At 36.8% G+C, this 12,390-nt stretch overlaps 1 protein-coding gene across 3 annotated transcripts in view; it reads left to right on the top strand.

The window, feature by feature from the left end:
- The window catches only part of acot7 (acyl-CoA thioesterase 7), a 58,732-nt gene extending 47,692 nt beyond the window's left edge, over positions 1–11,040 (top strand). For all 3 annotated transcript variants that reach the window (XM_080898731.1, XM_080898730.1, XM_080898729.1), the window contains one exon: positions 10,112–11,040. In XM_080898731.1, coding sequence (XP_080754857.1) covers positions 10,112–10,210 — 99 coding nt within the window. In that variant the 3' untranslated portion in view covers positions 10,211–11,040. The remainder of the gene's footprint in view (positions 1–10,111) is intronic.
- Positions 11,041–12,390: the final 1,350 nt, after the last annotated feature.

The raw sequence follows: 12,390 nt of genomic DNA, 5'->3' as shown, positions 1-12,390 counted from the left end.
AGACCTCAATTTTATCAAAAGAGAGGCTAAAAAATCTCCTGGTGATTTTAATAATTCATCCTCAACACTATAAATGGAAATCTAAATGGAGCCTAGGCTGCCAGGGATCTGATGTAGCTTGTCAAATAAACAAGGGCAGGGCAAAAGAGAAACGCGTGTGTGAATGAGTTATGAAGAAAGTGCATGTACACAAACACGAGCCCTTTGTGTGCAGGTCTGCATGTGTTAGAATGAGCATTGCCTGTGAATGTGCACATCCATGGAACAGATCATTGAGCACAAATGCGTGCATGTTTATTTATATGAGCAAGAGGAGGAGGACAAGGCTCGATCGGTGCTATTTCTGGCTTTATGACTATTTACTGGAGGCATAAGCATGAGATGAGATTGACTCTGACTCTACTGATGGCAGTAAACCTTTTCATAATTGTTGGTCTTTGGTGTGTACACGAGAAACGTCATGTGCAGGAAATAAGGTTCAACACGTCAGTCCAATTAACACCCAAATTTTCCCTAACAGGAGAGATGGGACTGTGGGAGTTGGAAAGACAAACAGATCAAAAAGCAAAAAAAGCATCGTAAGTCAGATGATTGTGAGCAGAACAAATCAAAATGGAAGGATGTGGAAGTGAAATGTTTTTGTGTATTTGGCTTCCACATCCTTACATTTTGGCCACATAAAAGGTCTTGTGCAAAAGTCTTGATTCCCCCCTCATTTCTTTATATTCTGCTTCCAAAGAGCCAGACTTGTAATTTTTAAAATAGTGTTGAGTAATAAACGTAGGCCGACCATTTTTAGAGGAATTTTATTTTTTTTGGTAACTTAATACTGACCTGTGAATCAGTCATAATCGACATAATAAAGCATTTTGTCTACACACACCAAACAAAATAGCAAATATTTTATTTTAAATGATATCTTTAGGCACAAAAACACATAATTTGTTTCCAGTTCTTTTGTTGAATCAGTATCTCTAAAATACTAACGATTATAAAGTCCCAATCAAAAGTTTAAGACCACTTGAAAAATGGCAAAAACTCATATTTTGCATGGTAGGATCTTAACAAGGTTCCAAGTAGACCTTGAACATGCATTAAGAAGAAATGGGAGTGAGACAAAACATTTTTTCGAGCATGCAATTTATTGAAAACTGAAACAGCTGATCGAGCTTAGGACCACATGCCATTAAAAGGTCAAATCTGTGCAAAAATCTTGATTCATTGTCATTTTCTGTCAGGTCACACTGTCATGACCTTCGGATGGCAAAGGCAAAAAAAAAAGTTCACTTTTTGAACATGGTCGGGTTGATGAACTGCAAAAGCTTTGGGACCTGTACCATTTGAGAGGGATAAAATAGTATTTTGGCACTAACAAGCTAATTCCCCAAATATTATTAGCATTAGTGTGCTGTGTGTCCTTAAAAAATCTGGGGAAACTGCAAAAGTGGAAAACAAAGGAAATAGGAGAGGAGCAAGATGCCTATGTCTAATGTTCAGTGAAGCCTCATCAAAAATGGTCTCAGTGAAAGGGTGGCTGTCAGGAAGCCCCTGTTAAGGGAGAAAAGGCTGTATGCAAAATTAAAAGAACAGAACTGAAAATCAGTCGCAACAGTTCTTATTGAGTGAAAAATATAAATCTGAAATTTTTGGGTCCAGTCGTCATCAGTGTCTTTGGAGGAGATACAATATACAGTGTCTACAACACACACAGCATCCAAATAAGAATGTCCTTCGAGAAGACTAGAGAACTATTTCTGTAGACTAGTTAAAAAAATTAAAAGAACTCTTGTGTTCAGGCTGTATAGAAATATAGGTGTCATACCAAACAATGACTTTCAAGCCTGTTAGAATCGTACAAACTCTATTTTTGCCTTATGTACATTTGCCTGTTTCAGTAAATCGTTGCACCTATTGCCAGGTTTACCTAGCAAAGCATAAAGAAACAAGGACTGGCTCAAGACTTTTGCATGGTACAAAATAGTATCATCAGCTATTTCCCAGAAATAGTAAGCCGTGGTATTTACTGTCTCTGTGTTAAAGATCCTCCAGAGAATTAAAACCTTTTCTTCTGAGCTAGCATGAAAGTGTGATTACACAAAACGTGTCTGACAGTTAGCAGTTAGTTTGGCACAAAGAGTGGAAACCTTGAAGCAGCCACCCTGGCTCTGACTAAACATAACAAAAGCTATCTACCAATGCTCAACAGTGGGACAGATTGTGTTATTACTCGGTGTTACTTAGACTGCTACTTCAAGAGTCCTCAAAGTCACTGTATCAGCTAAAAATACTCCTGTACGTGACCACAACTTAATGTGACCTTTAGAGATGGGTGATTTTGTTACCCATGAACAGTGCAATGCTTGTTGTTTTTAACCTTTTCACTGAAGTAAAAAAAAAAAAAAAAAAAAGCTTGTTTGGCTTGGCATAAAATTTAATTAAGCTTCATTTCCCCAAATACTAAACTTGCTTCCTCTTATACCTTTAGTCTTCTAATGCCCCATAGCCCTTTTCATCAGGGAATACTGAAAATCCTTATAAAACAAACAAACTTGTTTCTCTCTTACTTATTCTGGCTGTGTATTATTTTGCCAGGAATGATTGAAATGAGTAAACTTTTCTGCATGCAAGTAGAATAAGACTAATGACTGCATGTACTGTTACATAAATTGAGTTACTTTAAGGCACTCTGATAAAATGGACTGGCTGCTGTAAGTCTTTAAAATGTATGACAAAGACACCCAAGTGTGCGCTTTCAGAACTAAATAATAATAACAATACCTTGACTAAATCTATTTGTCTTTCATAGAGACCTTCCATGTTTATGGAAACCTATACCTCTGTCATTTTTCTCCGTCTCTGCTGAAGTTGTTGATCTTTTTCAGTAGGTAAAGGCTATAAAAAAGAACTACAACTAGAGTCTTTTAAAATCGTCTGTTCTGTGGACATAAAATGTAGAAAGCACACTGGTAGCATGAGACGTTAACTGCGGACCATTCAAACCAAGACGTTCCATCTTCTTGGGACAGCATATATATATGTGTGTGTGTGTGTGTGTGTGTGTGTGTGTGTGTGTGTGTGTGTGTGTGTGTGTGTGTGTGTGTGTGTGTGTGTGTGTGTGTGTGTGTGTGTGTGTGTGTGTGCTAACATGTATGAGCTGGACTGCTTACGCAGCCTTGTTTTTATCTCTCCAGCACACCTGTCGTCACTGTCATTTGCACCAAAGCAGGTGAAACTGATTCACAATGGTTTATGAATTAGTACCCTTGTTTAACTGACTTTATGTTATATTGTGGCCATCTGGTATTCCCCTAGTCTTATTGAGCAGTGTCTATTACAAGATTGCATTTCACCTCTCTTTTGTCTCTCTGATTCTTTTTGTTCTCCGTTATCCGTTTGTTAAAAAACAAACAAACAACAACCAAGAAAAAAAGGTGATTCTCCCTGCTTCTCTTTTATGTTTATAATGCAATTGTCTCTTTTTTTTGTCCTTTTTTAGTACTGCTGAAATTTAAACTGAAAACACTCCTGAAAGCTCAAACCATCACTTATTATAATTTCATGGCAGCTTTTGCCCCAGTTGAGCTCTATAAATAGTCTGATCGACATGACTTCTGCTATTTTTGACTGCAGGTGCTTTCCCTCCCATTTTCCCTTCCTTGATTTCTTGCCAATGAGCTCAGTGCAATCACTATTTTTAGATTTTTCAGTTTCAGCTCACTAGGGAGTTAGGGACGGTGGGAGTGTGTGTATGTGTAGCTGGGCTGTCACTAATGTTAGCATACTGTGGGTTATGCTGAAGTGGGGCATAAGGACAGCAGGCGCACAGAGGATAGTGGGGAATGCCTTGCCTATCTATAACAGTAATCTTGAAAAGGAATTACTGAAATATAGTATATATACATGCTAGGCCAGGATTTTGGTCAAAACAGCAAGCACAAAAAATGCATTGTTAGTAGAAATACAGTATTAATAGGTCCACCATTCATCCCTGCTGAACAAAGAAAAGCTTTGTGTCTTTGTGTATGTGTGTTTTTCTTTATTGCATATCTCCATTTATTGATTTAAGTATTGTTTCACTATATCTCTCTTATTCTTGCCTTCTTGCTCCATCTTTCCTCTGATTTTTCCTTCTTCCTTCTATTCCATCTCCCTCCTTCCTCGCTGGCAAAGACTCAGCTGGCCTCCCTTGACACGAAAACAAGCCTGGTCGTCATGACAACCTCATGTAGTTCACATGAAGTGATGCTCGTTTATTTTTAGATACCTCCCATTTAAGACAATCAGAAACGTGTTAACGGGTACACCCGTTAAATTTAACGCCCAGATCATGCCTGCATCTGTTAGGCACTGCTAAATGTGCACATCAGGGGGTTATCATTCTACCTCATACACTAAATATTGTGTGTTCACAGTTCGAACTAAATTCTCTTCAGTTCAGTGAAACCCAGTTTTCTCTTTGACAGTACATTATTTAGATATTTTTTTGTTAAAGTTATTCAACTTTTATTACTTTCCGATAAACATCTGTCTGTCAGCAGCACCCAAAAGAAGATTAAAAGGGTGATAAGTTTTGTCTGTGATGTTGTATTGTCATGTTGTTGCCTTAATTTGAGATCAAATTCAAAATTAGATACTAAATCATAATGAAAAAGTATAATTTTGTTATATTTAGAAAGAGTAATTTAGCATATTTATGATATGAGTCTTTTCAGTACTTGTATTTTAGTGCTTTTAAATTTTCCTTTCAGAAAATCTTTGATAGAGATCAGTGTCACTTCTAATTTTCTTGTAATTGCAAATTACTTGTTCTTTAAACCCAGTATTTAAACTGCTACATAAGCAACAACTGATCATTTTCAGATCTAAAATTGTCATCAGAGTGAATTTGAAAAAAAATGATATGAAAAAATTTATTTTTTGTTGTATTTTTCCTCAAAATTACCTGATCGATCTTTCATACTACAGTAGAAAGTTCAGTATAATTTCTGTCCGCTATCTTACATTAGTAAACTGCTGAAAAATAGGATCCAACTGAGGCTGTATACTTCAGACTCTTCATTGGTGTTGCTAAAGCTGCGATGAAGCCCATAAGAACTTGGCATGTCTGTATTATCAGATAGCTGCAGTGAAAAAACTCAAAGCATTTATGACTAAATGAAAAGATCCACTGGAAGAGCTCCTTTCACCATCCAGAAGAGCCTGGCTGATATAAAAGGATTCATTTTATGACTAGAAATGAAATACCTTTCATCTTTGTCTAAAATGTCATCCTTTGTGTATACCTCTCGGTCCCTCTATCACACACAGATATATAGGTTAGTATCCAGGCTCATTCTAGTCCACATGGCTATTATTTGTCTTGTGCTGGCTGTTTACAGCTTTGTGCTACCTTTACACAGTGACATTTGCCAGTGCCACTGATGCCCCTTGCCCACTCTAATAGCAGCTCGCGCCAACACAACAGAACCCACCTGGCATTTTGCTGGCATTGTCTGAGCAAATCTCCTTTACATGTATTGTCCCTGTTCCACATTTACACCGTATTGGTTTTTCATGCTCCATTCAGCTGTCCACCGAGTGGATTTAATTAACAACAGGTGAAACATCTGTCCTGGGTGTTTGACCCAATCAGCCAAAGTTCTGGGCTCTGATGTTATCTCACTGGAAGATTTTTAGAGTAATTCTTCTTTTTCCTCTTCTTCTTCATCTTCTGGGCTTGTAACATCAGATCATCTGCCTTAGTAACCTTAGTATCATCTTCATCATGTTTCACCTGATCATATCTATATATGCAGATAAACAGCATGGGTCAAGAAATGGCAATGCCAGCCTGGTAAGTCATTGATGATCAAGACTAATAACGGATGAGTAATTTTCTGAGTTTTCAGTGAGCACCAACACAAGGACAAACTGTTATGCTGAACAAAATGATGATTTAACAGTCACAATCACATTTTTTGTTTGTTCAATACTTTGATTTATGAACAGAATAGATGGGAATTTAGGGAAAGCCCTGTTAACCAAAAAGCTTCTTGTAAGTCCGTAGACACTGAATCAGCTAGGGTCAGCTATCATTCTTATTGTAAAGATAAATAACCTTGATGAAACATGAAATGGTTCAGTTTACCCGAATGCCAATACATGTAGTGATTGTCACATGACACTGCTGGAGTATAGGCATTTGCCTTAAATACAATATAACAAGCATGCTGGTTTTTGCAAGGATATTTCTGCTTTATTTTTGTAGTGAAGACAAATTACTTAAGAACACAACAAGGACCTTAATAAAAAATGAATTGCCTCATGGAGTTATGCAAATGTAATTAACATAATGGTTAACATACCCATGACACACGTAACCTGTGGTACTGTGTGTAGATGGATGTGCACCGGCCATATGTGCATATTATTATTATTAGTAATATTATTATTGTAATTATTGACTATTAAGTAATAAGGCTAAAAAAACAAGGTTTGAACAGTGATCAGGAATTTGTTTTTACTGGATGGGTGAGCTGAATGTATAAATTGGTGTCTGGAAATATAAATCAATTATTCAATTACAAAATATTCATGTAATTAGTTCAAATCAATTTCAAGCTGTGCAGGAAAAATTGCACGTTAAAAATGTTTTATAATAATTATTATTTTAGTTTAACAACCTTTGATATGTTAATAGTCAAAGCTTACATAAATCTCTTCTTCAGGCAGACAGCAAAGCTCACATTTTTCCTGCCAGCATCATTTTTAGCTGTCATTGTCAGACAGTCTGCAGCTATGATTCATCAGCAGCAGTAAGGTATACAGTTTCGTTTTGCTGTTTGCTAACTCATCTCAAACCGTACATCGATATGGTTTTAAAAAGAGGGATTTTTACTATTTACTAGTACAATTTTTATTCTTTAAAAAAGTTAAATAAAATATATTAATTCATTTTTTTAAATTAAATTGACGTCCTTACAGTTCTGTCTGATCATAAACAGTCTCACCATGTAAACCTTTTTTCTTTTGCTTTGATATCATGGCTGCAGTTTTTCAGACTTAAATAAATAAACAATAATGTCTTTGGATTGTTCCAGCCTGTTCAAGAAGGATGATTTATAAGCCTCTAATTGGTGTTAGGATCCTAAATCACCTTGTTGGGGGTTATTTCAGTAATGCTATAATGCAGCTCCCTGCGCAGCTCAAAGTTTTAACTAGATAGAGCAAGATGCCTCTGTCTCATTAATGCACTTAATGAATTGTTAGGCTAGTCAATAGATTGTCCACAGAGTTAGACAAAAGGAATTATGACATTATAGGTCATGTTTGTGTATTTGTCTGCCTTCCAACATTGCAACAGGCAACCATTTGTAACCACCTTTATAATAAACTGTATAACAGCGAGGAAGGAAACACCATTTAACTGAGTAACTGTGACTTGAAAATTAAATATATGTCAGTATATTTGTCTTATGTGAAGAAAATGAATAACCACTAAATAAAAAATTATTTGTATATATGGGGGCACATATTTACAAATACTTCATTAAATGAATAGAAATGAAATTCATTGGTTATAGAGTATGCGAATAGATATTTAACAGATACGTCAGAAATAAGCCCAGCATCACATTGACGACCTGTCCAGGGTTTACCCTACGCCTCGCCCTATGGTGGCTGGGATAGACTTGGAGCTTGTAGAATACAAAAAAAGATAATATGTTAACTTTTTGCCAACACAGAGATACCAGTTAAGACGCTACAGATGCCGCTGGAGCATCTGTACGTTTAACAGTTAGTTAATGTACAGACACTTAAATATAGTAAACTTTGCAATGTATTTTTTAATAAAGGAGCAGAACGTTGTGTGCATAAGTTCTGCTTATAATCATTTTATTTACTCTGGTAATTCTTCATTTTCATTTTTTACTGCTGACGGCTGCGTTTAACTATTTCATTTTATTTGTGGTCCTTAACTCAAATTTTGTTTTAATTGTGCTTACTTATGTCTAATAATTAATTTTTTAATAATGCAACTTAAGTCATGCTTTTTTCACCTTTAAGAAATGGATTACATAAATAAAGTTTTGCTAGAACATTTCAAAACCTTTTAATTGTGTCATTGCATTATAGAAAGATAATCATACTACAGTAGTAACAGTAGTAGTAATAGTAGTATTTTTAGTAGTAAAATACAGACCTTGAAATTTGTAAAACATGGGAACATTTGATGCAAAAGTTAAAAAATGGGATCAGCATTGTTCAACAGTGTATGCATGCATATATGAGGTCATTACAATCACAGTGCACTACATTTGGTTGCTGTTTGGGGTGTAAAGCAATGGCTAAGCTTGTTTAGAGTTGATCTGACCCACCCTGCCTGATTCTGTAACTCACAGTCTGTAACCCATCTCAATCCAGTTAGAACTTCATCACACCAGTAATCACTTATATAAATACACATACCTTATATAATTATAAATAATTTTATTTGTGTATTTAATTTTTTTTTTCACTTTTTTTGCAGCCTATTCACCTACCTGTGTAGATATTCTGACTGAACAGAACCACGTTTACATTTTACATTATGTACAGAACCACAGTATGTGGTTTTCAGCAGGCATTAAGCATGTGAATATGTAAGATACGTAAGCAATCATTTTTATGGTCATGACTTGTCAGTTCCTTGGTTATATTACATGACGCCCAGATATTGTATGTTATATGTGTCTATATTATTTTTCTGAAAAACTTGTTCTTTCCCCCTCTCTCTCTCTTTTCAAACTCAATGAACTGGAATTATCCATTACTTTCAGTTGAATGGCAAAAGCAAAACTGACTGAGCAGTATGTTGACTGTTATATAACTGCCATACAACAAACACACCAATATTACAGCTGTATGCTCCTGAACCTGTTCTACAGATAAGATATTCCCACTGGTGTTGTGTTTGTAGCTCAGCGCCACTGTTTTAATATTCTCGTCACATTTGAGTAATGACCCCCTTGGGCTTGTCCCCGGCATTATGTTTTGTCATGTTTGTTACCACCCTGCTCTCTCCTTAAATTTAAGGTGCCATCTGTCAGTTTTGCACCCTGTTTGTGTGAGTGGCAGGTGCTCTTGAATCTGCCAACCACCTGGTGTGTACGCAGCAAAGAGCCTCCATCAGAACATGTCATTAGCTCTAACAGTACGCTTTATATATGAAATACAAACATGTTCACGTACCCTGCTTTGTTACAGTGCTTTGAAGATAAGGTAAGGAGAAATCAGTCAGCACCTTCAAAGAAAGTGTGACATGGTCACTGGTGGTGGTATTGTTGCAAATCATAAGGTTGGCCAACAGTCAAATTAAACTGTACAGAATATCGAGTGCTTACTCCTATAAACCAGCAGCCACATTTAGCTTCAAAACAAACAACTGCACAGAATTAAACAGTAAAAATGATTCATAACAGCTGTAAATCTATAGAGTGTTTCCAGATGCCTGCAACATCAATAATACTGCACTGGCGCTGTGCATAGAACACACTATCATGGATGCGGTCAAGGTTGGTCAAGAGAAGGTTTGATGAGATGATGACATGAGTTGAGAGGCTAACACTCACCACACATTACCGGAATTGCCCTTTATGTACTTCTACAGCATTATTTACCTATTTATCAGGTTGTGTCTAACCTTGTGAGTAGATGTTGTTACTATGACCAAAAAATGGATTCATGAACCTGATCAGCTGACTCATCACCATTCTTCAGTCTTGCCATTAGTGTTGCATTAATATAAAATGTGTTGCTGGAAATAAATGCATTCACACACCTTTAAAATGCAGAAATTTCATATGTGGAAATGTCCTGCATATGTCACATGTGGTTTCACTCAACTTCACTTATATGTAGTCTTCTTCATATATTTTGTATATCATGCTGGGTCTTTACAAGCCTAGAGTCAGACGCATTTGTTCTATATTTCACCTAGAAGATGAATGGCAATTTCAGCAGCACTGTCAAGTCAATTAGATCAGAGCTTCATGCCCACGGTTAATATAATAATTAGAGGGGAAACATTCCAGTGTGTAGATGATAAATGTGTCTGGAAACAAATATTTTTGTCTATTTTCTTTTCCTCTAGGTTGAAGGCGAGGATGAGCAGAGACGTTTTGACGAGGGGAAAGTACGTTACCTCCAAAATAAAGAAAAAAGGCTGTCAGATAAGATGCGTGGCCAGTGACGCTGCCACTCAGAATTTAACACCTGCAGCAACAATACAATAACCCCACACAATATGTAGTATGAAGTAAACATTTTCTGCTTTATGATTATTGCTTTTTCTTGAACCTGAACCTGTGATTTTTTTTTCCTGTGCTACACCAAAGTATCCACATATACTGTATATGTATGTAAGAGTACATAATTTATTTTGGAGAGAATTTTAATGACGTATGAAGACTGTTTTTTTTTCGATCACTGTCTCCTGTCTCTGTGTAGAAGAGTACTATTTTGTTTGTGGAAGATCTGAAGACTTAATTATCATGTCAGTTTAAAGTGATAATCTGAGCACAAGGAAACTGATGAATAAGCGAGTGAGTAGTAATAATGAATAAAAGATCCAAGTACTAGTCTGGGGCTCTCGCCTTGTGTCCTTGCTAGTTTGATGATGGTGATGTCTTTGTCTTGGGCATGCCTTGGCACAGAGGGCACACGCTATTCATCTTTTCAGCACTGTGTCTTTCACAGAGAAATCAGGGGAGCTTGGGGGTTTTGACTCAACTTGCATCTCTCCCACATCACCCCCTCCCACTTCCTCTCTGCTCTCACCCTGCTTTGCCCGTCTATCACACTATGCCTTACCACACTCTCTTTTCCCTTTTCTCATTACGACCTCTTCTCATCCAATTCCATTCTCCCATAATGTTGCTTTCTTGCTCCTGAGTTTCTCTTTATTTACCTGTCTGTCTCCCTTGTTGCCTCTTGTACCCGTATTGTTCTCTTAGTCTCCAGATGACATTTGAGGATTCATCATTGTCTGATAAACAAAGTGAACTGGATAAAAAAAAAATGTCTCTATTAGTGTCTTTCCATGTGTCCTTTGTAAGTGCGTGTGTGCACAAGGTAAAATCAGAAAGATAAATGGGGCCAGTGAGAAATCAATATTACCATGGCCATGACTATATGGCCAAGCCAAGATTGAACACTGTGATCATTAACCAGCCATAAATACCATGGTATTATATTTCTTTTTTTTTCTTTTGCATTTTATTTCATTTTAGATCAGAATCAGATTCATCAAGAGGTGTAGGTAGGGCTGCGCACTGGACAACAGGGACTAATTTCGGATCAAAACCAAAGTGAAACTGAAGATTATTAAAGTCCAATGTAGAAGCTCAGACAGTGACAAAAGTCTAAACATTTGTAAATTTTATTTTCTTTGGACCTTTATTCCTCCTCATACTGCCTTTCTGACATGGACAGAAAATGATTTGTCATTGGATCATGAAGGTTATTGTTATTTTTTTCCTCTGTCCTTCCAGCCAGCAGAGTATGTGTGCTTTTCATTTCCCCCATGAAAATAAAGTTAGGCCCAAGCTGCACTGGGGGCTATATCTATTTTTAACCCTAGTTATGCAGAAGCGTCTTGTGAGAGGAGGCGAGCACAGGAAGGGAGAAGACGATACAGTGAGACAGTATGGTAAGACGAGACTTCTGAGAAATATGAACTCATTGAAAAGCATTCGCCATACGTACAGTATCATGACAATGTCATTATCTAAAAGATGTTTCTCTTTCAGCTAGCAGCAACAGCAACAGTGTGCTTTTAATGAAGATAAATTCCGTGTCCGACTGACATAAACCTACAGTATATATTTTATATGTTAAAAACAGTGATACTGAATGAGGCTATATGCCAAACTTGTTTTCTCACTGAGAATAACAGAAAAATTCGAATGAAAGACAAAATCTGATAACATATTTGCATGTCATATATAAATGAAAGCACAGCAGTGCTCTCAACGCTGTATACCCGTGCAGAGGCTACTTAGATGAATGATCCTCTGGTGCGGCACAAGAACCATTAAGTACTTTGAGCAAAGGATAAATGATAAAGTGAGGTGGTGCTCAGAAGACTCTTGGCTTTTATTGCTGAGTGGCCTCCTTTGCATTTTCTGCTCGTTGTGCTCACAGCTCAAGAATCTCTCGTCAGTCATTTTCTTGCAGCGAGGCCTTGATTTCACACGTGAGACAAAACTCAGTAACCTGAACAATGTGCTGTTTGCACTTCATGGTCACGCTTGTAAATATGTCTGTCAATATTTGCATGAGGCAACGTTTCTGCTAAGTTTGTTGGCAAAAGCTGCTGATGTGTAAGAACAAAAGACTTTAACAGCAAAATATCTGAAAAAAACTCTTCCT

The sequence above is a fragment of the Rhamphochromis sp. 'chilingali' genome, assembly GCF_963969265.1.
Source record: "Rhamphochromis sp. 'chilingali' genome assembly, chromosome: 12".
In the NCBI taxonomy this organism is placed as follows: domain Eukaryota; kingdom Metazoa; phylum Chordata; class Actinopteri; order Cichliformes; family Cichlidae; genus Rhamphochromis; species Rhamphochromis sp. 'chilingali'.
This window is presented reverse-complemented; position numbering and strand designations above follow the sequence as displayed.